Below are 26,055 nucleotides of genomic sequence, written 5' to 3'. Positions count from 1 at the left end.
CGATGATACACAATTCATTTTTCTATTTGGAAAAGGGGGCACGGCATCAAGGACGGATTTATTCATCAATTAAAAAAAATCATAACTATCAAGTAATGAGTCGGAGATTGTTCACACAAGAATACAACAAGTAAAGAAGAAATGCCAATGGAACGCGAGTTCTCTGGGGGCCACCCATCCAAACAATGACCGGACCCAGCGTTGCTTAACCCTTCAGATCGAATAATAGTGCTTTCGACGTGGTAAAAAGTCTCTGACGGGTACGATGTGGTCTGGTGAGCACTCACCTCAATCCTCTTACTCAGCAACAACACCGGAGTGATCTTGAGGGATTTGTAAAAAATTGCCCCGTCACTGCCTCCTGCGCTGAAATCCCATTGTTTTCCAATGGAATACATTCAGATCCGGTCCAACTCCAATTTTCTCGTAATTCGACAAGACAAACTCTGTACGAGAGTTAGCTTTCATCAAAACTTCCGCCGCCATTGTACCGTTCCGGTTTTCATTTACATTTGACTTAAATTCAATTAGTCCTCCATTTCGGCCGTAACTTTTCCCGATTTTCCGCGACCCGGAGTCGATCCGAGCCTGCGAAAAAGTGATTTTTTCGGGGGAAACACTCGGACGAGATGCAATCGAACAATGGAAGTTTATCGTCGTATCTGGCGGGATAAATTAAATTCCTCTTGTGTAACTACATAATGGCATTAGTCGAAGTTTGTGGAGCAATCATCGTTAGCTGCGTTTTGCTATTAGTTTTGAAATCCATGCGCTGCGCCAGTGCAAATTGAGAGATTCCCTAATTACCAAGAGGGGCGTTCAATTTCGAAAACGGGAAAAGTTTTTGTCGAGATGTTCGGGATAAATCGAACGCAGGCTTTCAGAAACGAGTCTTTTATCGCATCCCCCGAACAAAAGAGTCCACGTGACTTCCCAGCAGGACAGGAATTCCAGGACAGGACGCACAGGACCCATAAAATTTTCTTTCGCCGACATTGTACACGAAATTGAATGTGTCCGCGGCGGTGAATTTATCCCGCTCTCAAGACTGTTTCCGGATCAATTATTAATGAAGACGTCGGGAAGTGGTAACAGAAACCAGCTGATCTCAGCGTTCAATTTTTATTGAAATCGATACGAACTGATCAAAGGTTCCAAGCTGCTTCCACGAATTTCTTGAAGACGCTGGAGGCGTCCTCGAGGAACTCCTCACCTTGAGTTAGTTGTCTACGAGCCGGCATGGCCACCACGGCGACGCAGAATTCTTGAGGTTCCGGTACTGAACGCTTCCATTTCCAGTACACTGACGTCGTAGGTGTCGTGGTGATTGGAGTAGTGGGAACCCACGTGGCACTATCTGGATTGTAATTGAGTAAAGTACCGTTGCTTGAGGTAGTATCGTTCGAGGTTGAAGTAGTGTTGGCGACAAGTGAAGTACCATTGCTTGAGACAGTACCATTCGAGATCAAAGTACCATTGACGGAGAGTAAAGTACCATTGCTTGAGGCAGTATTATTCGAGATCGAAGTACCATTGACGGAGAGTAAAGTACCATTGGCTGAGACTAAAGTACCGTTGGCCAAAAGTATTGTACCATTATTTGAGATCGGTGTTTTACTTTCTGAGAGGAAATTAGTGTGGGTGGTGACGTCAGGTGCACCCACAATAGTCTGGTTGACGTATTTGATGGTACCGTACACTTTAGCGGTGGACAAGCACGGAATATTCACCACCACGTTGGTGTTGTTTTTACCGGCACATTCTGGTGCTGTGTTGTTGACACACGATATGGTACTCTTCGTACAACTGACAGTTTTGTTGTTGGCGTCGGTACAACTGACCAGACTCGCAGCTGCCACCACACACATCAACCTACCATCGCTGGTACAAAGCGATGTGGTATTAGCTGGACACACTCCTGTTGTATCTCCAACACAACCGACGATAGCTTTCTGCTCAATATTCTGACTCTTGGGTACTGTATTGGCGTTGTGGTAGTAGTGATGGACGGTGTAGTGGTCGTACCGCGGTCTGTACCCATCGTAGAACGACTGATGGGCGTAAGTCGGAGTATTGAGTTTCGCTAATTTGTAACCCAGATAAAACCCAAGGATTCCACTTCCGGTGTCTGATTCTCTGTAGTGGTAACTCGACTGAGTTTGATAATACCCTGGGTAGTGATGGTGTTGTACTGGAATCGTGTAGAAACCTGGGTAGTGGTAGTTGTAGGTGTTTTCGATCTTAATCTTGACAGGTCCACGACCTGGAAACTGTCGATTAGAACAAATCTAGGAAACAACTGGAACCCAAACCTGAACCGGGTCGTGGTGGCAGATCATTCCACCTGATGTTCGTTTTGCCAAGAGTTGGGGTTTTCCGTCTGGTTGTTGTTGTGGGTAGTCTACGCGTCGTGGTTGGTGGACGTGGAGGCCATCGAGTGGTTGTATGTGGTCTACGCGTCGTGGTTGGTGGACGAGTAGGCCATCGAGTGGTTGTGGGCGGTCTACGAGTTGTAGTTGGTGGACGAGGAGGTCGGCGAGTGGTTGTGGGCGGTCTACGAGTTGTGGTTGGTGGTCGAGTGGTTCTAATCACATACCTTGTGGTGGTTGGGGGGCGAGGGCGACGAGTGGTTGTACGAGGTCTAGGCGTGGTAGGTGGATGTGTTCGACGAGTGGTTGTCCGTGGTCTAGGCGTGGTGGGTGGATGTGTTCGTCGCGGTGTTGTCACATGTCGTCTAGTGGTATGTCGGTGCGAGCCGGTGGTTCGGTACGCCAAAGCTTCCAAAGGGGGACGTTCCCAATAGTCGGCGGTTACAATTTCAATTTCGGAATCGTCCGAATCTAAAAATAAAAATCGAAGACTGACGTTTAACAAACACACGATGTGTTAACACACGATTTGTTTAATTATTTTTCACTGACAAATCAGTAGTGAAAAAATATTGAGTCGGAAACTGGGGATAACGATGACTGACGTAAATATTGGACGACGATTCCAAGAGAAAACTCATTTTATGACTGACTGGCTTAATCGACTTCCATTATTTTCATGGACACTTACATTTGAACTAATTGAGGCAAGATCGGCACTGGTGCGCATTTCAAGCAACTCTCGCCAAAAGGAATGTTTACTTAATGTGGATGCGGAAATTAGGCTCCAGTAGAGAAAGCGCGCTTATTATATTCTGGAAATTGTTTCTAATTGCATCCCTTGTTACCCGACCGGTGTGGGACTAGGGGTTGGTGTATTTTAAGGAGAAAATGTACATGCGAAGTCTCGTATTTCGCGAGCCGAGCCTGATTAAAAAATTTGTACCCTTCGCGGAGTAACTTTGTTTGGCGTTTGTTCAGATACCGGTGAAAAATTTAGAAAGTCTGCATTGTGTAAAGTTTTCTGAAAACTTTGATATGGAGTCTAGTAAACTTGTTTGTGCTGTGTCTTCTTAAAACTCCATTCCGAACTGTCGACGAACACATCACGCGATATCTGCATCCGTTCTCTACATTACAAAATAAAAAACCGGTTGGATTAAAACATTTATTACGCAAACACAAACAACACTGTACACAAAATCACGAAAACTATAAATTCCACGTGGACTCGACAAACTTATTAAAAATGAAATTCGCATCCTGCAAGAGTAATTCTCCTTCAGTGGGTTCCTTCTTCGCCGGTAGAGCAACCACAGTCACACAGAATTCTTGTGGAGTCGCTCGCTTTCGACGCGCGTTGGTCGGTGGTACCGGAGTCGTAGTAATCGGGTACTTGGTAGAAGAATCTATCGTAGACGTCGGAGTCGTAGTGATCGGGTACTTTGTCGAATTCTCTGTGGTGGTACCAGTACTCGTTGCATTCGTCGGTACTACAGTGTTATTGACAATTGTCAAATCTCCATCGATTCGAGCATTGGAAACACACGGAATACTAACAGAAGTACTGTTCGCATTTTTACATTCCGGTGCTGTATTATTGACGCAAGTGATGGTACTCTTGACACAGTTGACTTGTCGATTGTCGGTGCACGGTACTGTAGATGTTGCACTCACGACACACATCAGGGCCCCGCTGGTGGTGCAAAGCGATGTGGTATTAGAGGGACAAACTCTCGTGGTGTCACCCACGCAGCCCACAATCGCGTTTGCTTGGATTTCCTGGTTTTGTGGTACCGACTCCTTGTTGTGGTAGTAGTGATGGACGGTGTAGTGATCGTACCGTGGTCTGTACCCGTCGTAGAACGAGTAATGGGAGTAGGTCGGTGTTGTCAATCTTGCTAAGCTGTAACCGAGGTACAGTCCCAAAACGGTACTACCGGTATCGAAATTGCTGTAGTGATAGGACGTGGGGGAGTAGTAATATCCAGGGTGGGCCTGGTTCTGCACCGGCAGCGAGTAGTACCCGGGATAGTGGTAGTTGTATTTGTTGACAATTTTGATATTTTGTGGTCCTTGATTTCCTAAAACCATTTTATCAGTCGAGTGTTGTAATTTGGTCGAAAATGCAAACCCGTGGTGTGAGTACCGTGAGGTCCTGGAGGAGGGGGCGGCGGATTCCACCCCACATTTTTACCATCATTTGTCCGTGGGGGTCCAGTCGACGATCTTCCATAGTTTTGTCTCGCTGTTGACGATTGATAATACGATTGGGTGCTTGATCTTGGACGGGAGGTGGTTCTGCGGGAAGTTGAATCATAAGGGGAGCGCGTGGTGCGTGGACGAGCACTAGTGGGTCCTCGTCGAGGTGGTGAACCACCGCCACGTCTCCCAGATCCGCCTCTCCTCCCTACAAAACCAAATCTATTTTAAAACGAAAATTGCTTGTGGCGATTTGGAAGTGCAAACGAGTGTTTTATTGCAAGTAAATATTAGTGCAAGCTTACCTAATTTTGTGCGAGAGTTGTGCAATTAACCAGAAACCAAAACACAAACACGCTCTTTGTTATTGTCGAATTGAGGACAGGTACTGATTTGGAGGTTATTGCCAATCACTGGTACTTACCGCATTGATGGAAATCAATGAACGACAGCACAATCAACAGCACGATGCACGTTTTAACACTGCACATGTCAGAATCGGGTTCTATCTGGTTCGCGTCAATCGGTACTAATTCCGTCTACCAAAGAGTACAGTTTTTGTGAGAGGTCACACAGCATGTCGGTGTGGTGCGCACTGAAGTTTAACCGGTTGTAATTTCACCTGGTCGTACTTAAGCTGAATCGGGTTGAGTCATCCTAGACGCATTAGTACCAATATCTACTCTAGTCAATAATGACAATGACTGTCGTTGGGGTGTTAAGCACAGAATATGATAATTCGGTCGTTGAGACATGATCACGGTACTCATTTGCATTAGTAATCTTAAAAGCAAACCACGCTTGTATATTTTCAACAATAATTATTAATTAAGAGTACCATTTACCAGGTCCGTGACACAGATATCGTGCTACTGAGTATTTTAAGAATGCGAATTATTCCTGTTCTTACGATATTTACAACCATAAAATCGCGTTCGTAAAGATTGTGATGATAATAACAGGAAACTTTATGCGTACTTTTGCAACAGGAAACATCACTTCCTTCATGATTCGTGAAACTGCTGAAAGTCGATCTGCTTTCTTTTATAATAAATAAAATTGTTAATGTCTGCAGAAACAAATACTAGGACGAAAACTTTTGTCGTCTGGGTCTCGGTGGTACCGTGCGATCGAAAATAAAAAAAATCGAGATGGCCGTGATTAATACACTTCAGTTGGCAGCACGTAAAAATGTAATTCAAATGTCATTACAATGGTAATTGTTATTATTAATTTATTGACTATTAAAATTTGCTATTACAATATGTTCACTTTAGAGCAACAAATTTTCATTGTCCAGTGTTTCTTCAGCAATTGAGAAAGACTTCGACACCTCGAGTTTTTGAGGAATTTCAACAAAAGTTTCTGGACTTTCAAGGCACTTAACCAGCAACTTGCCCAGAAAGGCGACAAATGCGTAAACATGTTTTTGGAAACAGGTAGTGTTCTGCGCAAAAAAGGAGTAGACGACCGACAAAAAGATCAGAAAATATTGAAGAGGGTGAACAAAGAATTATTGCAGACCCAAGAAACTAACCTATCATTTGGTACAGTTCAGCTTATCCTTAAAAAATTTGCACTTTTTTCTCTATCGTGTGTCTATTGTGCATGACACTAAGACAATAAGAGCCCCCACAACCGAAAACAACCTCTCTGGATAATATTGATTGATCGATGATCGTTGGAACAATGGTTGGATCGATTTATAAACAAGCGGCGTGCGCGTGCTCCGTGCTCACCGTTGACGTTAAATAAAGGTGCGGGAGTTTTGAATCTCATTGTTTCATTGCACTAGCTGAGGAAATTTTTTTACAACCGACAGGTCACATAAAATTCTTTATGAAAATCAAGATTTAAACATTCTCAAAATCACTAACCTAACTTTTAAGACTGACATGTGTTAATTAAAATCTCACGAATTGCCAACTGAAATGTGTGGTCAGCGCCTACTCTAATTTTTGAAGTGAAAACTTCTTTAGGCGCGCCACATACATTTTATTCCCGGGCAGTGAATTAGTTTCATGCGACACGGTAAAATCGTTCGCAGCACAAGCTAAAATCGGAAAATCGTTGCAGTCCAGCGAAAATCGTTCGCAGCACGACACGGCAAGCTAAAATTAAGGGAGTCGAGTTTTTTAGCGGAGCGAGCGAAAAACAATCAACTGTGCGTCACTTGTCAATTTTAAATTTTCATTGTACGTTGTGTTGTGACCTGACTGACCTCAGTGCAGAGCTGCAGGAGTAACTGTATATATATACAGGATATTTCACGAGTGATAATGAGCCTGACGTAATTTAAAATGCAACCCACACTATATTTCCGCAAAAAGCTGGCTACTGTCATTAAAATGTCCGGCTTTTTTTGAAAATGTATTGTGGGTTGAATTTATTATTCCGTCAGGCTCATTATCACTCGTGAAATACCCTGAATAGTTTTATATAATATAAACGATAAAGACCCGACAAATATTGTAAGTTTACAGATGAATGTAGGATTGAATAAGTAATTCTCAATTATATGGCTTCAACAATTCATCTATTGGAAAAATTTGTGTAGCAAAATGTGAAGAGGAAAATGGACAAATTATCAGAATACAGGCTATTGGTATTGCTATGAAAACTTGTGCTCTGTTCAATATCATCGTCAAGAAAATAAAACTTAAACATTCAAACCTAACCTCACAAATTTTGCCAGAGTGTACCTCTAAAAGCGAACGTATTTGCAGTTTTTATTGAAAAATACAGATTTTTGATGTTTATTATTTACAAACAGCATTGGATTTAAATAATAACAATCATGTATGCCTTGCTCCTTATTCCTCCAAGTACTATCATCCAAAATGATATATTTTAGAATTACTTAAATTACTTAAAATCAGTAACGAGCATCATAGAAGTTTTCACTTCTGTCGTGCGGTCTTAAGCACACTCTTTTTTTTCAATCTCACGGTACTTTATTCCAAAAGTTTAGATTTAGTTGAGTTCTCAATAAATCTGACATTATTTAACGACATGAATACAGTTTTGAAATCTCCTGATGTGCGTAATTCGATGAATTAAAAAAAAAAAACCGTATGAAAAAACCTGGATTTATTTCACCTTGAATATCATCGGACAGAATTACATATTCATAACAGCAGCACAGAAATACATGGAAACGTTTTTGTGACGCAGATTTACATAATGATGGGTTTTCAATATGTCAAATATTAATTAATGTGGCAATCAATTGGTGTAATTGTGCCGAAACCGATGCACCAATGTTAATTGCACGTTGTAAATTGCCAAAATGTTGGTCGTTTTAATTGCGCGTTTGTCGAAACTTGTTCATCAGGACGAAACGGAAGTCATTCTGCAAACCGTAACAATCACCCGATTTCGATATAAACTGTGAACTTTTCTGAATCGTGTCGGAGAAAATCCCAAGATCTATTTTGAAACATTTTCTCCATAATTATCTACGCATTTATTCAAAGGTTATCGGTTTTGATTCACACATGTGGATGTCAAGGCGATTTTATCACGTTTGAAAACACTTAAACTCGTTTTAAATTTTTGTAAAAAAATCTTATTTGGAATAGTTTCAATGTTAACACATATACGAGTACAGATATAGCAATAACATGATGTCTTTGGTACTGTTACAAATTCCATGCGGATTCTATGAATTTCCCTGTAAGGAATTTGGCATCATCCAGGAATTGTTCCCCTTCAGTCGCTTTCCTCTTGGCCGGTAGGGCCACAATAGTCACGCAGAAATCCTGTGGTGCATCTCGTCTCTTCCTCGACACCGTCATATTCGTGGCTGGAGGCGGTTGGGACACTGGGGTCGTAGTTATGGACGAATTGTTTGTTGCGGCGCCCGTGGTACTATTACCGGTCGCGGTACTATTAGTACCGTTCAATACATTCGTAGCGTTAGCCACAATAATCGTATTGTTGACATATGTCAAATCTCCATAGACTTTGGCACTGGAGACGCACGGTATACTGACAGATGTAGAGTTTTGATTGGAATTTTTGCATTCTGGTGCTGTGTTGTTGACACAACTGATGGTAGTCTTGATACAGTTGACTTGTCTGTTGTCCGAGCACGGTACAGTTGACGTCGCGCTCACAACGCACATCAGCGCCCCATCAGAAGTGCAAAGAGACGTGGTGTTTACTGGACAGATTGTGGTACTGTCTCCAACACACCCAACTATACTGTTGGGCCGGATCTCCTGGTTCTGCGGTACTGACTCTCGGTTGTGGTAGTAATGGTGGACCGTGTAGTGGTCGTACCGGGGTCTGTACCCATCGTAAAACGAGTAATGGGAGTAGGTGGGAGTCGTCAGTTTTCCTAAACTGTAACCTAAGTAGAACCCTAACGCGGTACTGCCAGTATCGTGAACACCGTAATGGTAGTACGAGGGTGTGTAGTAGTACCCAGGGTAGGAGTAGTGTTGGACTGGAAGCGAGTAGTACCCGGGATAATGATAGTTGTACTTGTTGACGATTTTGATCTTCTGAGGTCCTTGGTACCCTTGAAAAATCGATTAGTCTGAGCGGTGGGAATAAATCGGAGTACCAACCTCCTGCATGGGTACCATATCTGGGAGGCCCTACTGGTCCGTGTCCAGGTCTTGGGGGCAAATTGTTCCAGTTGGTACCATAACTACCGTACGAGGGTCTCGCCGTGGTGTACCGTCGAGGCGTGGTTCCCGCCGGGTGGTACGTACGTCTGGTCGTACCCGCGGGGGCGTAAGGTCGATGGGTACTTCCAGGACGGTAGATCCCGGGTCGGGCGGTTGTTGGTGGACGGTACCCGGTTTGGTGAACCGGACGCGACGTTGCGACCCGTGAGGGTGGTTCGTACGCGGGTGGTTGCGGTCTAGGGTTGGGGCGATGGGTCGCAGGACTGGGTCTGGGGCGGTAGGGCGCGGACGTGGGGTGGTACGACGGGGGGCGGCGTGCCGCAGTGGGGTGGTAGGACGGAGGACGATAAGATGGCGCCCGATAGGACGGGGCTCGATAACCACCTCCTCCTCCTCGGGCTATCAAGATAAAAAGTGGAGTTAGACGCTGCAATAATCAGAACCGGTTTGAGCATTTCAAGCAGATTTGAGAATTTTATTGTAATTTCAGATTGTAACTTACCTCGCAGATAATTTGGTCGAAAGAGTGTTAAAAATGCTCAAGCACAGACACAATTACGTAACAAGTTGTAGCGCCACTAATTAATAACAATAATGATACTTACAGCCACCAAGACGACCACATTGATGCAACTCGAAGAACGTGAAGATGGTCAGCAGGAGGAGGAAACACGTTTTCACACAATCCATGCTGGATGCGATCTAATTGTGTCAATTTACGCGCTTGATATAAGTATCTCGGTACTGTCTCCGCTACAAATTAAAAACGATAATTTTTTCTCAGAGGTCATCACGACGGAGCAGTGTTAACTTTTAACCATCGCATCTATTCCAATTCGTACAACTTCGGATATTTTGTTGATTCAGTCGTGATTCACTCGAAACCGCAGTTACAAGAAATTATCAGTAAATATGTTTGGACGTCGATTAGGCTCCACTTTTGTAACAATTTGAAGCGATTACTGCTGGACGTAAGACCGTTTCCCATAAATTGATATCGTAGAAAAGGTTTCGAATCGATACGACCGTTTCAACGGAATTATTTTTTAATAAAAACCTCATTTAAATAACTTCAATTTCAATTTCCTGTCCTTTTGGCGACTCTACTGCCAATAAATTCGCCTCCTACAAGAGTTTTCCTTCAATCGTTCTATCTTTATCACATAAATCCCCCTTGGTTAGATAGAACTGATTAAATGTCTTTTTTATCCCATCTCCAACAGTCTCTTAACTGCAGTACTGATAACCGTACCATTTTGAACGTGGTACTGTAGTATTCATAGTTGCATCAGTGGTAATCTAGATGCAAACACAGACTGAGTGAATAAAAAATCTCGAAAATACGTTATATTTTGTCAAGGGAATGTTTTTCACGCAGTGGTAGGTACTTCAAGTTTTTTCAGCGACTCAAATGCAGATATGGGATTATCACTTGCGTGATAATGAGGAGTACCGACAGTCTAAAAGTAATTTCTTCTTTGTCTTCTTTTTCTCCTGATGGTAACTGGAATGGTACTACGTGGAGTTTGGAGGCAGAGGATCAAAAGGATTTAAAAAATTTGGAGAAATTTGAGATTCTTGGATGGTTTCTATAGAAAATAGAAAAGAAATCGAGATCTCCAAAATTTAGATGTAGTACCAAGCTCTTCGAACCCATTTTGCAAAAACAGTACTATTATAACTGCGGCAACCAATTTTGTAATAAATTTTCTAGAGAGTAACAACCCAAGTCTCTTATTTACCTCTTAAATTCTTTCAATTTCAATTGATTTCTTTTCTCGGTACTACCATCTATCGCATTGGGACTTATCAAACAACACACAAGAATGATAAGAATTTATTAATCCAACATAATTATTTTTGTTGATTCAGTGACCGGTTTGCTTTGGTTTTGGATCAACGATAACTGTGACACAAAAAGTCCTCTCAGCTTCTGTGAGTGCGTCTACTAGAACAAAAGTACCACCTACTCTACTTATAGTTTTTCCGTTATTGAGTTCGTACACATCTACCACAACCACAGTAGCTAGACACGGTAAAGAAATCCTCTCGAAACTGTTCGCCATGGAAACACAAGCTCGCACGCACGGTACTGTCGTATTAACACAACCCAGAGTCTCATTGTCGGACTCGAAGGGACACGGTACCACCACACTGATTTTGGACATGCAGTAAATGGTACCATTCAACAGGCAGACAGTTTCGGTGTTTTCTGGGCAAAAAAAAGTGGCGTTTGGGTGACACGCCACAACTACATCTGACGGTATGGTCTCGTTATTCGAGATGTTCCTGTTGAGGTCGTGGTAGTAGTAGTGGAAGTCTTCATATTGGAAGTCCTTGTCGGTCATTTTGCGAAGCCCAAAACCTAAATAGTAGTCGAAGGTCTCGTCCGCGTCGTCTTCACGGAAGTAATTTTGGCTCTTGTAGTAGTCTCGCTTTGGTGACTGATAAGTACCGTGCACGTAGTGGATGTTGTTGGGGTTGGTGAGGTCGCCGTTGTAGTACGAACCCCCGTAGAGACCTCTACTCCCCACGTTGCCCCACTCCGTCGTGGTGCCATAAGTACTCGCGGCGGTACTACTCTCCACCTCCGTGGTGGTGGTACTCTCCACCTCCGTGGTGGTGGTACCCTCACTTGGGTGACAACTGAGTCGCGACACCGCCGCCAACAAAACGAGAACAGTGCACGTTGCGCTCATGTCGACTGATTAAAAATCGACGCATCTGAGTGGTACCCCAGTACCGACATTTCGTCCAGGTCCGTATCGAGAATTTTTCGAGCCCGGGTGCTGCAAACCCAGAGTATGTCGATTCCGTCAGAGTGATTTGATTTTACGCCCGAGGAATAGTTTTGTTCCGTTTGTGCCGGTTGTAATAATAACACTTAAGTGGAATGTGGGTTTCTGTGAAATTGTTTAATTACAGTCATGCTCATAAAGTCGAAATGTCAGAGATGCGTCAAAGAGTTCACCGAATGCGATAAGAACTGCCGATTTCTCGGGACAAACATTCTCTCTTCTTTGTTGTTGGGAAACGGCGATTGTGCGATTTTTCTTTTGTGGTCGTTTTGATTTACCACATTTTCCGATCTGAGACGCTTTTCTCGAACTTTGGCGAAACTCACCGGACACGTTTAGCCAATGGAAAACTATTTGTTTCGACTTGGGACAACAATAATGAAACTTTGACTGTATTAATTCTCGCGTGTTATGCAACCCGCGCGTCACAAGTGTAAATAAGGTTGAGGAAATTGTCTCCAGTAAAAGGCACCACGTGTGGATAATTGTTCAATTTTGAACGCAATTATAGCTCCCAATCCAGGCGAGTTTTCGGGCCAAAACAGATAAATTACGGTTTTATGGCGCCATTAATTTTTGTCCTCTTATTGTGTAGTTTTCTGTTGCGCCATTCCGATTTACATAGTTTGCAAAGGTCGTAACACAACGGGTCACCGGTTTCGGTATAATTTATGAAAATTGTCCAGTAAATCACGAATTGATGACCGTCCAGAGCCCCAGGGGACTCATCGATTTCGGGAAAATTTCGTAATCCCGAACGATTATTTGCATAATCTTTATTAATACATTAATATCACTCTAGACAAATATATAGAACGTCGATTAGTTTTGTAAATTCGCGGAATCGATAAAATATTCCCAATTTAAACAAAAATAATTACGGATGAAGTGGCCGATTTCACTTTCAGGGTCCTGGGGGAAAATAAACTTGTGCGGAGTTGCAGTTGTGGGTGAAAATTGTTGTTGTTGTTGTTGGTAAAAATTGGGGCGGTTTTCAGCAACCCCAAATTGAATCGAGACCATCAGGACAATCCTGGAGTCGGCGACCTTGTTCTTGTAAAAAATAAACAGCTGGGGGTGCGGCGCTCCTGCGGGACCTCCGAATATTCAGTCTCCTCCCTTATCGCCTGGCGCGATTCACTTGTCAAATCGTGTTTTTTATGGAGGTCCTTTGTGCCGTTTGCTGAACCCCGTGTTTTCGATCCTAGATCCGATCCTTCGTCTCCGTTAAATATAGCCCGTTATATATTTTATTCTGTATATTATTTTAAGTATGAATGTTAACACATAAACAGGACACAGCATGTTCCCCAATTTCCAGATCGATATTTCAGTAACGATGTGATCTCGGTGCGGAGCGCGCGTTTTTCTCGGCTTTTCTGGTGAAAATGTGTCCAGGATGACGTCGATGTTTTGTTGGAAAAGTGAGTAGTCGCGATCGTGGGGGTTGGGTGTTTTAATAATAAATTTCCCTGGACGGGGTCTTAATTACGCGAGTCAAGACCCTTTGAGGACGTCGGCGAGTATAAAAAGCGAAAACAACCCCGCCGGATGAATGAATTAAAAATGCGATGATTCGACGGTTTGGATTTTTCACGCCGCCTCTTTCATCTGGAATTTCTCCTCTTACGTGTCGAGGCAGTAAAACTTATTTTCGGAATGTTTTCATTACATATGGAATAATATTAAAAACGATATATCCGACGGTAATAAATCGCGAACGTTGAAATTGAAACACGATTTATTTGCTCCGAATAAATCACCTTCACCCGCAACACCCCATCACGTCGTATTAACTCATAAACATCTCCTTATTCGCATTTTTCTTTGCAGAGAGCGCCGGCGAAGATGAGAAGGAAGCGGGGCCCGGAGCCGTGCCCCTCGCCAGCTCCGGGCCCACGGAGACCTGCATAGAGATGGGCCGGACCGAGACCGTCGCCACCACCTGCCTCCTGGAGAAACCGATGATCGACAAGAAGGTTAAGGTGAGGCGCTAAATCCGATTTACGACCCCTCGTAAAACGTCCGGCGCTTTTATCCGGAATTACCGGAGGCCACGACACTTTTTTAATCGAGGCGGATTAATCTCTTTGCGGACCAGGACGTTGCAAATGGGGTGTCCTTCGTTGAGTGCTGAAAATAGCGCACCTGTGGCTGTCCTACCTGAAATTTTGTTTATTGTAGTTGAGTGCTCAGTGCCCGAAATACACGGGAATTTGCTGAAAGCAAAGTCCGACTGACCGCCTCACAAGTGGACGTCACGTGACCGCCGGCCGTTAAGACCGCGTGTGATCAAGCCCCGCCCCGTCCACTTCTCGAATGTTTTGCAAACAAAACTCTTGTTGGGTCCTTTTGTGAAATAAAACGATAAAAACTCGCAGCTGTGAGAGGCGCTCGTTACATCGCGGTTATCAGAGCGCAACTGTAAAAACTTCCATCGTGCAAGATCTCACAAAATGAGTTCTCTTGCAGCGATCTGAAGGGCTCCAAGCTCGCTTATTAATCGTCAGCAGCGCAGATCCTGTCCATTAAAACTCTCATTTTCGTCGTTTTATCTTGTCGTAAGTGAAAAGTTGGTACGACCCCCAATTGGATTTGTATTGGAGATCGTCCTTCACGCGACGAATCTGTTCCGCCGTTGTCGCTTGTTCCTTCTGATTTATTTTTTGTGTCGTCGTTAGGAAGATCGATGGCGATCGCTGAAAGTCGATCGCGACGCGTGTTGCACCACCCCCATTATTTATATTTCTTGGTGCGAATGTGCCGTTCGGAGGAAATCTTCCGGGGCGAACGTCGAACTTTTCGCCGTGCAAGATTTATCGGCGTGTTCGTCGACACGCGTTGAGTGTTTTAGTGTACAGATCCGGTGCACAAGGTGATAAATCTCTTCTTAATAAAATTCCATTTTACGGTACATTGTGCACGCACTTAATTACACGGGCGGAATCTAGAGCTAGACGTTTTGGCTTCAAAAAATTCCTTCGTAATAATTTAAGGGATGCGTCGCATGTACGCTGAAAAAATATTTGTCTTGGCAAGCCCTCGGGGTGAAATCACGGTCGCCGTGATGACGGATCGTATATCACGGGGTGTACCTAAGTAAGCCTTCAAATTATAACCACACCACTTATGTGAGGGAGCTGATGGGGATTTGCTGTCGGAACCGGAGACTGAAGGGAGTAATGTGTATAAATTAATACCAGCCACCGAGATTCAGGTCGGGTGGATTACGCTGGATTCAATGGAAGCAAATTAACGTGTGGGGTGTACTTCCGGTCATCTCTGGACCAGGAACGATCAATCTTCCACGATCGACTCGAGATGGAGATCCGGACGGCGAAGCGTCTGTTTCTGGTGACGTTTTTGCTCAGGTCTCAGGTTCAATCGAACTGTCCGGTTAATAAACAACATTTTTAGACACAGGTTCAGTTTCAGTTCAGATTTATGGGACGATTTTTGTTTTGTGTAAAGTTCAGTCCGGTGCAATTTGCTCAGGTTCAAGTTCAGTTCAGTTCAATTTGCTTAGGTTTCTATTCAGTTTAGTTCATTTTATGTTTTTCCCAGGTTTAAGTTCAGTTCAGTTCAATTTTCTCAGGTTCAAGTTCAGTTCAATTCAATCTGCTCATGTTCCAGTTTAGTTCATTTTATGCTTTTCCCAGGTTCAAGTTCAGTTCAATTTTCCCAGGTTCAAGTTCAGTTCAGTTTGCTCAGATTCAAGTTCAGTTCAATCTGCTCAGGTTCCTGTTCAGATCAGTTCATTTTATGTTGTTCCCAGGTTCAAGTTGAGTTCAGTTCAATTTGCTCGGGTTCAGTTCAGTTCAATCTGCTCAGGTTCCAGTTCAGTTCAGTTCAATCTGCTCAGGTTCAAGTTCAGTTCATTTTATCTTTTTCGCAGGTTCAAGTTCAGTTCAGTTCAATTTGGTCAGGTTCAAGTTCGGTTCAGTTTGCTCAGGTTCAAATTCTGTTCAATCTGCTCAGGTTCCTGTTCAGTTCAATTTGCTCAGGTTCCTGTTCAGTTCATTTCATGTTTTTCTCAGGTTCAGGTTCAATTCAGTTCATTTTATGCTCAGAATTAGGATCAGGTTCAGTTTTCAGCTCAAGCTTGCCGAAAAATGCCTTGTGTTATTTATGCAGCCCAGGTAGAGCTCTTGCAAATATAATTTTCATCTCAGGTTCAGTTTCTTCGCTCAGGACAACATCTAATGTCCCAAAGTTAGCACCATATCGTAACTCTGGCCCACTTTCATGATTTCAGGTCCTCAGATTTAAGTTCCGAAACTTCACTTTATCAGTCTTAGTCTGTTGGTGAAAAATGTGTTTTTTGTTGCGTGTTCGGCTTACACCGAGATTAAGTTTACGCGCCGGGGACGTCTAAGTAACTTACGTTGTCACTAGTTGCGCTAATTTTCATACTTCGGCTGTTGCAAACTTGGCAAGTAACGGTGAAACTTGCGGACACTCCGGTTTATGAATTAATAAAGCCGTTCTCGTCGGATAAAATTTTCTCTTTTCGTCCTAACAAAACGACACTTATTTTCCCCTTTATTTGCGCCACCTTTCACCCTCGAATTTGTCGCTACAAGAGCGGAACGCGGGCGCTATCGATTTATTAGGACTTACCGAGTCAGAAACAGAAGAATTTTCAAAGACACCCTTTCCAAAACACCAAAAGAGAAATTATGCAATCTCGAGTATTTTTTTCCACTTTTTTATCCAACTTTACGATCCAATATGGCAACGCGGGCTCGCTTTTATTCAAATTGTTGTAACCCCGAAACTTTCCCCGAATAAACATTTTTATTGCCACGGCATGTATTTTACTACGGTTCAATTTGTCCGGAGCGTTCAGTTTCGACTCCTGAAAGTATTAAATTTTCTTTTAAAGTCGACCATCAAGGCAAATAATGCAGGGAGGGACACCGAAATCCATGTAAATTTCGCCGACGCCCTTTTAACCCAATTAAGACGCAACTCCTCCTGTTCGAATCTATCGGAGCTTTGGAAAAAGCTCAAGTGTCCCCTTTAATTCGATTAAATCTGACTGTCTTCGTTCTTTTGCTCGTAATTATTAGCCCCTCTTGGGGGTTGAATCCAGCCGGAAGTAGTGAGAACGTTTCGGGAATTTTTTAACTGCTAGTTCATCCCCCATTTCCATTTAGATTGGACTCGGACACTTTCTGCAGCGTTGTTTGTTTCGCAAAATGTCTCCGTTCCAAATGTAGATGTCAGTCGGGGGTGCTAAGACTACCTAGAGGTGCGCGAACCGTGCCGGGGGATGGAAATAAGGATAATTACGTTAAACAACTACACGTCTTGGTCGGGGTGTCTCTTGAATTCCAAATCTCGTCGTTCCGGATTTGCCGGATCATTCCGGGTTATAGTCCGGGGAGAATCGTAACGGCCACTAAGTCATCCGCGGCTCCCCTCTTCGACCGAATTATTTTTACTCCCCTATGAAACGCTCGATTTAACTGTCCCCGATCGGGGGGCAAGGACTCGAGTGGTCCTATTTCAGGCGACAGACGGATACACCGATACGTTTCCTTAACGACTTGAAAGGATGGAAGCCGTGAAAAATTTGCAAGGGGTTGAGAACGTCAGACAAAGGATAACGAGCGAACGCGGACTTTACGAGATTTATATTCTGAACGGATGAGTCAGTCTGTGAATTTTACACATGTGTGTTTTTCACACGTGAAATGCTGAATTTGCGAGTGATATAAATCAGGACGGACGTGCGAAATTCGTTCCTGAGCAGGAATTTGTCCCGTTTTTGTGAAAAGTTACTTAAACGTGAGCGTTATTGATGTCGGCCGGGATGAAAAATGGTTTTTTAATTGGACAAAAAATTCCAGCGAATTTTTCAGGCCAGGTGGACGCGCAAAATGCAAACAAATCGAACCGGTGTGTTCCTGCTAAATCTCATTTATTCCTGCCGGAAAACCTGTTGTAATAATTTCGTTCGTGTATTGTCGAAAAGAGAAATATAATGTGTTCGAAGGTTTTTATTGCACTGTACAATTCCTGCTGGGTTTTTTGAAATTCCTGAAACACTTGTCTTTGAATAATCCTTAGATATGTTTCACTTTACAAGCACGAGAGGTCTTCACTCGATCTCACTCGCACAATTCCTCTCATCCAATTCCTGCTAAATTACAGAGGCTTATGAAAAATTCTTCAACCACGCATTTTTTAAATACAACAAAATCTGGTTCTACAGTATTCATTTTCTAAATAATAATTGACGTGCAGCAGGAATTGCACGAATTTAATTTTACATTTAGGTGAGTCTTGATTATAAATTCCGCCCGCTTCTATGGTTCTTTGAAGGTGCCGGAAATCAAGCTCGTTAGCTTAGTAAGCTCAACTTATTACAGGAGATAATATCCGGGAATGGCCCATTTCAAACATAAACTTAATGTGAAATAATTTATATAGGATTGCAGGAACGATTTACTCTACAGAAATTCAAAATTTTTCTTGCGGCAAGATTCCGATAATTCCTGTGGGAATTTAAAATATTTGTCATCCAGAAAAGGATTATTCTGCTTCTTTATGATACTAATTTGTTGCAGAAAAGTCAGGTCGTGAACGTTCTTTTGCACAGAATTGGGGTGTATTCCTGTTAAACAGCGATTTTTCCTGCTGGACCTGAAAAATAACTAGTAATAAATCTGATCATAAATTGGTTAAAAAGTATACGAACACAAATAATCGAGAGTTTCTTAGATCTTTATTACATTATACAATTCCTGCTAGGTTTTTTTTTAACTTGCTCAAGCACATGCTTTTGAATAAATTTTAGATATTGCTCATTCTAAAAACGTGAGATACTCGTAATGGTCCTCAGTTAATCTGAATCTTGCAAATACTTCATAAGTAGATTTCATCCAATTCCTGCAAAACAGTGTGATAAATGTCTGCATTGTTATCGAGCCAATGAAAACACATTCTACAGTAAATTATAGAAAACAAACTCCACACAATTTATTTCCTAAACAATAATCTACTTTCAGCAGGAATTGCGCGAATTAAATTTCTTCATTTTAGTTGCTCTTTTGTTCAATCTTTATCGTCCTCTCAGTTACTAGAATTTCTCTAGCTCAGAACGGATCTATTGGTTAGATTTCCGTCGATCACCCTGTATACGACGAGACTCCCCCACTCGCTTCCTTTTTTCCGGGATGCGGCAGGAATTGCGCGAATTAAATTTCTTCATTTTAGTTGGTTTCTCTTTTTCAATCTTTGTTGTCCTCTCAGGTACCGAAAATCACATCCTCTAGATCAGAAGGCTCATGTGCACCTCCAGAACGGATCTGTTGGTTAGATTTCCGTCGATCACCCTGTATACGACGAGACTCCCCCACTCGCTTCCTTTTTTCCGGGTTGCGGTTCGCCTCGTCTTTCAATAGCTCCGACAGAAAATAAATATGTTAATCCGTCCCTGTAAAGAGGCAACATTGATCATGGCATTAAAGCGTGCGGGTATCCATCGCCTAACATGTCCATCTACAAGATGGATCACCGCTCCAACACATCGAGTCAATAATCTATCAAAGACCTGCCATCAAGCGCCAGTTTTATGCGATCCGGACCGAGAGCACTCAAAATTTTCACTGTATTAAAACGAAATTGAGTCCAGACGGGAATGATGTGTGTTTATTATGAAACGGGAGCTTTATTACTGCGTTGAAAAAATGAAAACTGATGGGAACACGTCGGCGAGATTTACCTGATCGAGGATAACACCTCCCGGCATAAATTCCTGCCCCGGATTAGTCCCGTCGAAAGTTCTCTCCGGCCCACAAAATTATCCTGGTCTGAGGTGTTTGTGAATGAAATCGGAGATAGAAGCCGTTTCCGACTGATTTATTTTATGGAAGCGTTAAAGCAAGTCATTCGTTCTTCGACATTTATTATAGTAATTGACATCTAAATAACGAACCGATTTTGATGCTCCATAAATAAACGCTCTATAAAGTTTCAAGGTGGTGTTTGTCTGACATCGCGAACATTTTTCTTCGACGGGACGTCATCTCTTCGGCGCCGTCGAGTGCGTTCTTGGGAATCGCTCCACGTGTCACCAGGATACGCACCGCGCGGGGGCGTTTGCGTCAACTGAAAACCGTCCAAACCAAATCAAAAGCAAGAAGCGAACGCGATGAGAGGAGTGTTTGCTTTCCATCAGCGTCTCCTGTTGTCTCCAGTTACGACATTTTTTCTGGACGTTGTACCGGTTGCGATGTTGGAGTTTCTGGCTAACGCCTTCACAATCGAGTGAATTACAACGTTACTTTAAGTTTTTAGTCCGGGCACGTGGAGATTTTCACTGAAAATAGATCGCAGATAGCGTGGTCGAGTCCAAGGTCACAAACGTCATTCCCCAATCGGTGTATTCCAGCTTTCATCTCTTCTTACATCGAGTCAGGGAGTGTTTGTTGTGTTAATATGAAATTGACTATTCCTGTCTGTCAAGAGTTAATCAGCAAAAGATTGTTTCATTTTATCTAGACAATCGAGAGAAAAATATAACCTATAATTCACTTTAACATGATTAAATTAAATTTTCTTTTCATTTCCTCTGTTTCATTAGCGATGTTTTCGATTCTGTTTTAATTTCTATTCTATGGTCCTAGACAAACAGTGTTGCCAACCTGTTTGTGTGAAATTCACTAAAAGATCTGAACTGTTTCCAGAAGAGACATTAAATTTGTACAAAACGAAGTGTTGTTCAGTGAGAGTAAATCAATCAATTCATTGCCTGTTGACCCCCAATCAACCCCTTGACCTCGAGGGTGACGATCCACCCCCAGACCACCGGCGATCTAGAGCGAGATGAAAGGCAGTCGTTTTATTGTTTCGGTAAATTACAAGACTGGCCAAGATGTGATCACAGTTTGACACGTGTCCTCGCCACCCCATTCGCACCGCCAATCACCACCCGCCGCGGACAAACCACCCCCAACCCTCCCGTCTGAATAATGCGATGTTAATTAGGTCGTCGCGGCGTCCTTGGGAGTACTTTCGCCGGGAAAATTCTTTGTTTACAACGCAAATTGGCGGTGTCCCATTTAATTTAATTGGCTTTGACATATCGCTTTCCGACAAACCGCATCGAATTAATTCGTCTCTGTCAATTACCGTGGCGATCATCGAAACGACTAATATGGATGGTGTTTGTCCGACAGAGACACAGCATACACGGCATGATGGAAGAGGAGAACGTCATCAGGCCTCACCAGGAGATCGCGCAGCTGTCGCTCGACGAGAAGAAGTTCCTGCTGGCGGTGGAGAGAGGAGATGTGGCCTCGACGAGACGGTGAGTTCCGTTGCTTGACGTAATTACGCGTAATTACGGGGTGCTGCAGGAGGGTTGTTGCAGGAGCTGTGTCCACTCGAACCGGCTTAATAAATTACACTGGACTGGGACAAATGAGCTTCTTCCTGTCAGTTTTTTTTTGTGTTTGTTCGACCGCAAGCAGCGCTCCGGAAGAGCAAAAAGGATTTTATTAAAATATTAAACGGCATTTGTCCTGGTGAATATGTCCCTGACAGGCGATAAATTATGTCCGGGAGCCGCGTTACACTGAAATAATACGCCCGAAGACATTCAGGGTTGGTTCGAGTGGCGGCGTTGCTTATTTACGTCATTTTCTTCGATGTGTGGCTCGAGATTAGTGGATGTTTTCCACGAGTGTTACCAACAGAGCTTTCCTCTATGTATTCCGATTTTAATCAAACAGTGCAAACACTGGTCTTAGTCGATAACGATATTCAAACACATAAAGAGATATTTTTCCACGGGGGTGTTGATGACAGGGCGGCTTTATCTATTTGTTTAAAAAGTACTAGTACGTGGCTAATGACCGCCAGGTGGGTGGATTTCTTTGACGTGAAGACGAGAGGGCGACGACAACGGTTTTTCCACCCCTGATAGCTGAAGGGATGCCGTTCGTAAGTAATTCCCTTTTATTACCGGAGATAATACCTGGGAATGGCTCGTTTCGGGCATAATCGTAATGTGAAATTATTTATACTGAATTCCGACCAGGGATATTCTATCTTTAATGCCTGCACCCCCGCAGACGTTGCAAATTTTTCCTGCGGCAAGCGAGGAAAGTTCGAGCAATTCCTGCAGGAATTCGGACATTTGTCGTGTACAAGAATTTTCTGATGTCTTTAGGTGCCCCTGGAGAGACATTAAATGTTTACAATTTAATTTAATATTAGCAGGACAGAGGGCACGCCGTGAGCGTTCCCTTGGAAGGAAAATTTTCAAAAATGTTAATGACGTTCATTCTCAAAATAAAATAAAAATTCATGCTAAATCGCAATTCTTCCTGCTGAACATAAATTGGTAAAAAAGAATGCCAAGTGAAATATTCCATTGTTTTTCAAGTTTTTATACATATACATACAGGGTGTAACAGAAATAGGTGCATTAATTTTAACTGGTAATAGAACTCGTCAAAAGGAACAACTTTTCTATCTACCATTTTGCCGAAAAACGATGTTTAATTCAAAAAAAAAAATTGGAGAGAATTTTTACTAAGATATCCCTAAATACTGCAATGGCCAATTGAGATCGCTAATATGAAAAAAACGCCATTTTCATCCAGAAAACGTGTTTTAACGCCGAAATCGAAATTCAAACAAATCTACTCGTATAGCACTTTTTTTAGGAAAATCTTTCCTATTTTTTTAAGCCATTATGCAACGTTTTTCGCCAAAATGGCACAGAGAAAAGTTGTTCCTTTTGATGAGTTCTTTTACCAGTTAAAATTAATGCACTTATTTCTGTTACACCCTGTATACCAGTCCTGCTAGTTTCTTCGAAATTCCAGAAACACATACATATCTTTAAATGATTTTTAGGCATCATTCACGTTAAATCGTGAGAGTATAATTTTCTGGAATACTCCAAAAGAAGATTCCATCCAATTCCTGCTAGACTTTAGTAGCTTCCTGCCCCATGTCCAATTCTTGTAATTTTGTATCCACGATATTTAAACCAAATCAAGCTCCACACTATTAATTCTATTAAAATAATAATAAGTAATAAAACATGTGTTCAGCAGGAATTACACGATATAAACTTCTTCCATTTAATTGACTCTTACAATGAGTAATTATGAATTTATCGTGTCTCTATAGTTCTCCCGAGGTACCGGAAATTAAGCTTGTTAGCTTAGAAAGCTCAACTTATTACATGAGATAATACCTGTTTCGAGCATAATCGCGATCTATGTAAAATTATTTATACAGCATTTCAGATTATCGACCCTCTAAGACATGCTAAAATCTCCTGCAGTAAGTGATAATGATTCGGACAATTCCTGCAAGAATCTTGTGATTTCTCACGTAAAAATTTTGTTTTATTATCTAGGATGCATCTAGAGGGAAGAGAATTTTGAAAAAAATCGTAAACGTCACTGTAAAATAAAAAAAAAATAGTTATGTCGCTCCTAGAATAAACTGCAGGAAATACTCGTCAGTTGATCTCATTTTCACCAATGTCCCATGCAATTCCTGCTAAATTTTGGAGACGCCCAATTCCTGCATATTTTATGATGTGGCAAATCAAGCTCTGCAATATTTATTTTCCACAAAATAGTCAGCAGGAATTGCACGAATTAAGTTCTTTCATTTTAGAATAAAATAAAACCCAAGAATTCGTATTCCGCTGAAAAAAATTACTTAGATTTTTTTCGGTAATCGGTTTCAAAGAGTAAAAGGAAAATTTCGAGTTAATTTTCGACTCATTTAAGCAACTAACGCTTTTCTTTTGAGGATAAGAGGGTGGTTAATGAGGGAACTTATGCCACGGGTCCTTCTACGGCCTCGAAAGAGAACTTTCCGAGCGAAGTTATTCAACAACTCGGAGCAGAAATTGGCTTTTTAAAGTTTACAATTGACCTATATTGGTTTCATCGTAAATTTTTGATGGGGCAAGGACCGGCAACAAGCAGAGTAAATTTTTTTATAAGAATCCCCTGGAAATAAATCGCAATTTAAACAGGAAACGCCTTCCGACTGGGATTTATTGGAAGTTTAATTTAAAAATAATCTAGGTCGCTATTATTTAAATACTGCCAGGAAATGACAAAAGTGGGACTCGCGAAATCGTGTCGATTTTTCCCCCGATCGAGTTTTAATAAAACAAAATCTTCGTAACGAAATTCCTCCGGGGCGAGATTTTTCGGCGCTCTTTACTTGACGAGACTCCATTAAAATTCATCCCCTTTCTATAAAACCAACTTATATGTATAACCCCCTGATGAGAGTGCACCATTTAATATTTATCGTTTTTTCGTCGTTCCATGCTCAGTTTTAATAAAAATTCACCGTCTGGCTTGTTTTTCGAGGATTCCTTTTGAATTCGGAGCAGAAAACTTGGTTTAAGGTAAATAATAGAGAAAGTTCGGGGCTTCGGGGGGTGGGAAGCTTTTTTCTCCCCGAACCTCATCCCGTCTTTAAGATACATGATACCACATGATATTTCCGTAATGGCCCCGTCATAAAAGCCGCCGTTCCGTCGTATTTACGGCGGCTTTTACAACGTGGGGATGACAAAGGGGCGGCGAGGGCTCACCTGATTCAACCCCTAATTAAGTAGTTTTTAAACAAGCCGATTCTTCGCGGCGGCGTTAATTAAAGTGGAGGAATTCCGGTGCGGAGTCGGACCCGGGGCTCGAACTTTAATTAATATTTGCCAGCGAGTTGTCAAGTTGGCAAAAGGGCTTGTGGCATAACTCGATATCGCCTCGTTAAGTTCCAGATATATTACCCTTCTCGATGCATTTACAGCAACCGCCCTATGTACAGTTTTGATTTTAATTAAGTTAACAGACGCATCATCCCCGGGAATATCGGGAGCGTCGCCAACTTCCTAACAAGTTTGATCACTCTAGCGTGAAAAACTCACTTTCCGTGTTTCCTCCAGGACGCTGCAAAAAGCCGAAGAGACCGGCTTCATCAACATCAACTGCGTCGACCCGCTAGGCAGGAGTGCCCTGTTGATGGCCATCGACAATGAAAACTTGGAGATGGTCGAGCTGCTGATCGAGCACAAGGTCGAGACCAAGGACGCTCTCCTCCACGCCATCTCCGAGGAGTTCGTCGAGGCCGTCGAGGTGCTGCTCGACCACGAGGAGACCATACACAAGCCGGGGGAGCCGCACGTAAGCAAACCGCTTCTCCACTCGTTTCCTCCCCCTCACTTGTCATTGTTAAAGAGCTGGGAAGCCTTGCCGCCCGACACCGCCACCTTCACCCCCGACATCACCCCCTTGATCTTGTCGGCCCACCGCGACAACTACGAGATCATCAAGATCCTCCTCGACAGGGGGGCCACTCTGCCGATGCCCCACGACGTCAGGTGAGTCGATGCAAATTGGGAATCATGAAAGAGACGTTAGGGGGATGCGTGCGGCGTGCAGGGTCTCCCTTTTGGGCGAGATCCGATAATGAGGCGACGGAATCGAATTATTTTCTCGTTGGTTTGTTTTTCAACGGAGATTATTGGTTTTGACGTGCAGTTTACAGACATATGAATAATAAATGAGCGTGGTGCTAACCAAACATCAAAAGGAACGGGACGATGACGTCGTTTCGAGCCTGTTTATCGTCAGGATTTTTGCGACGAGTAATTCGGCTGAGACAGAAAAGGATGATTCAACAAGTACCAAACAAAAATAGGACGGTCCATGAACCGATTCGAGACGATCAAGGACAACGACTTTGTCGAAGGATCAAAGAGGACACACAAAGAAACGAGGAAGTGCTATCGGTCAGATGGATTGTATTGTGACGAAAAGCTAAAAGCCTCCGAGAATGTGTCGTGTTATTTTTAATTCGCTTCTCGAGCAGAGTGGTGTGAGGGGGAGGGTTATCTTGTTGAAACAAAATATATAAATACATATATTTTCGGATAAGTGTTTGAAATGAAATAATCTGATTTTTTGATAAGAAACTCTCGAGAGTGACCACCTGTTTCGTTGTAATCACAATGTTTTGTAACAGTTTTTTTTTTTTCAAAATCTGCAACTT

The 26,055-nt window shown here is 42.6% G+C and overlaps 3 protein-coding genes across 12 annotated transcripts in view; 1 reads left to right on the top strand and 2 right to left on the bottom strand.

Moving 5' to 3' along the window:
* Positions 1–26,055, top strand: part of Trpgamma (Transient receptor potential cation channel gamma) — a 69,862-nt gene that overhangs the window by 16,670 nt on the left and 27,137 nt on the right. For 2 of the 7 annotated variants that reach the window (XM_069051251.1, XM_069051252.1), the window contains 3 exons: positions 13,840–13,991; positions 21,195–21,325; positions 24,950–25,384. In XM_069051251.1, coding sequence (XP_068907352.1) covers positions 13,923–13,991; positions 21,195–21,325; positions 24,950–25,384 — 635 coding nt within the window. In that variant the 5' untranslated portion in view covers positions 13,840–13,922. Of the gene's footprint in view, positions 1–12,084; positions 12,104–12,907; positions 13,431–13,839; positions 13,992–21,194; positions 21,326–24,949; positions 25,385–26,055 lie in introns of those variants that run through there. The other 5 variants (XM_069051249.1, XM_069051250.1, XM_069051253.1 and 2 more) reach the window with 5 other exon arrangements.
* On the bottom strand, positions 1,107–10,353 carry LOC138133379 (uncharacterized). Of its 4 annotated transcripts, none has more exons than XM_069051278.1 (3): positions 9,814–10,353; positions 2,313–2,840; positions 1,107–2,263 (listed from the first exon to the last, which is right to left on the bottom strand). In XM_069051278.1, the coding sequence occupies exons 1-3, from the start codon at positions 9,896–9,898 to the stop codon at positions 1,146–1,148; spliced, it is 1,731 nt and encodes a 576-aa protein (XP_068907379.1). In that variant the 5' UTR covers positions 9,899–10,353; the 3' UTR covers positions 1,107–1,145. The 4 variants fall into 4 exon arrangements, with proteins under 4 accessions (XP_068907379.1, XP_068907380.1, XP_068907382.1 ...); XM_069051279.1 differs by lacking the exon at positions 9,814–10,353 and adding an exon at positions 4,996–5,569; XM_069051281.1 differs by lacking the exons at positions 1,107–2,263; positions 2,313–2,840; positions 9,814–10,353 and adding exons at positions 3,524–4,453; positions 4,504–4,779; positions 4,996–5,834.
* Positions 11,031–12,322, bottom strand: LOC138133390 (uncharacterized). The gene has a single exon (XM_069051299.1). It carries the CDS (start codon positions 11,905–11,907, stop codon positions 11,077–11,079), a length of 831 nt encoding a protein of 276 aa, XP_068907400.1. The 5' UTR covers positions 11,908–12,322; the 3' UTR covers positions 11,031–11,076.

The sequence above is a fragment of the Tenebrio molitor genome, chromosome 6 (assembly GCF_963966145.1).
Source record: "Tenebrio molitor chromosome 6, icTenMoli1.1, whole genome shotgun sequence".
Classification (NCBI taxonomy): domain Eukaryota; kingdom Metazoa; phylum Arthropoda; class Insecta; order Coleoptera; family Tenebrionidae; genus Tenebrio; species Tenebrio molitor.
The sequence above is the reverse complement of the archived record's forward strand: the minus strand, read 5'-3'. Positions and strand labels throughout refer to the sequence as shown.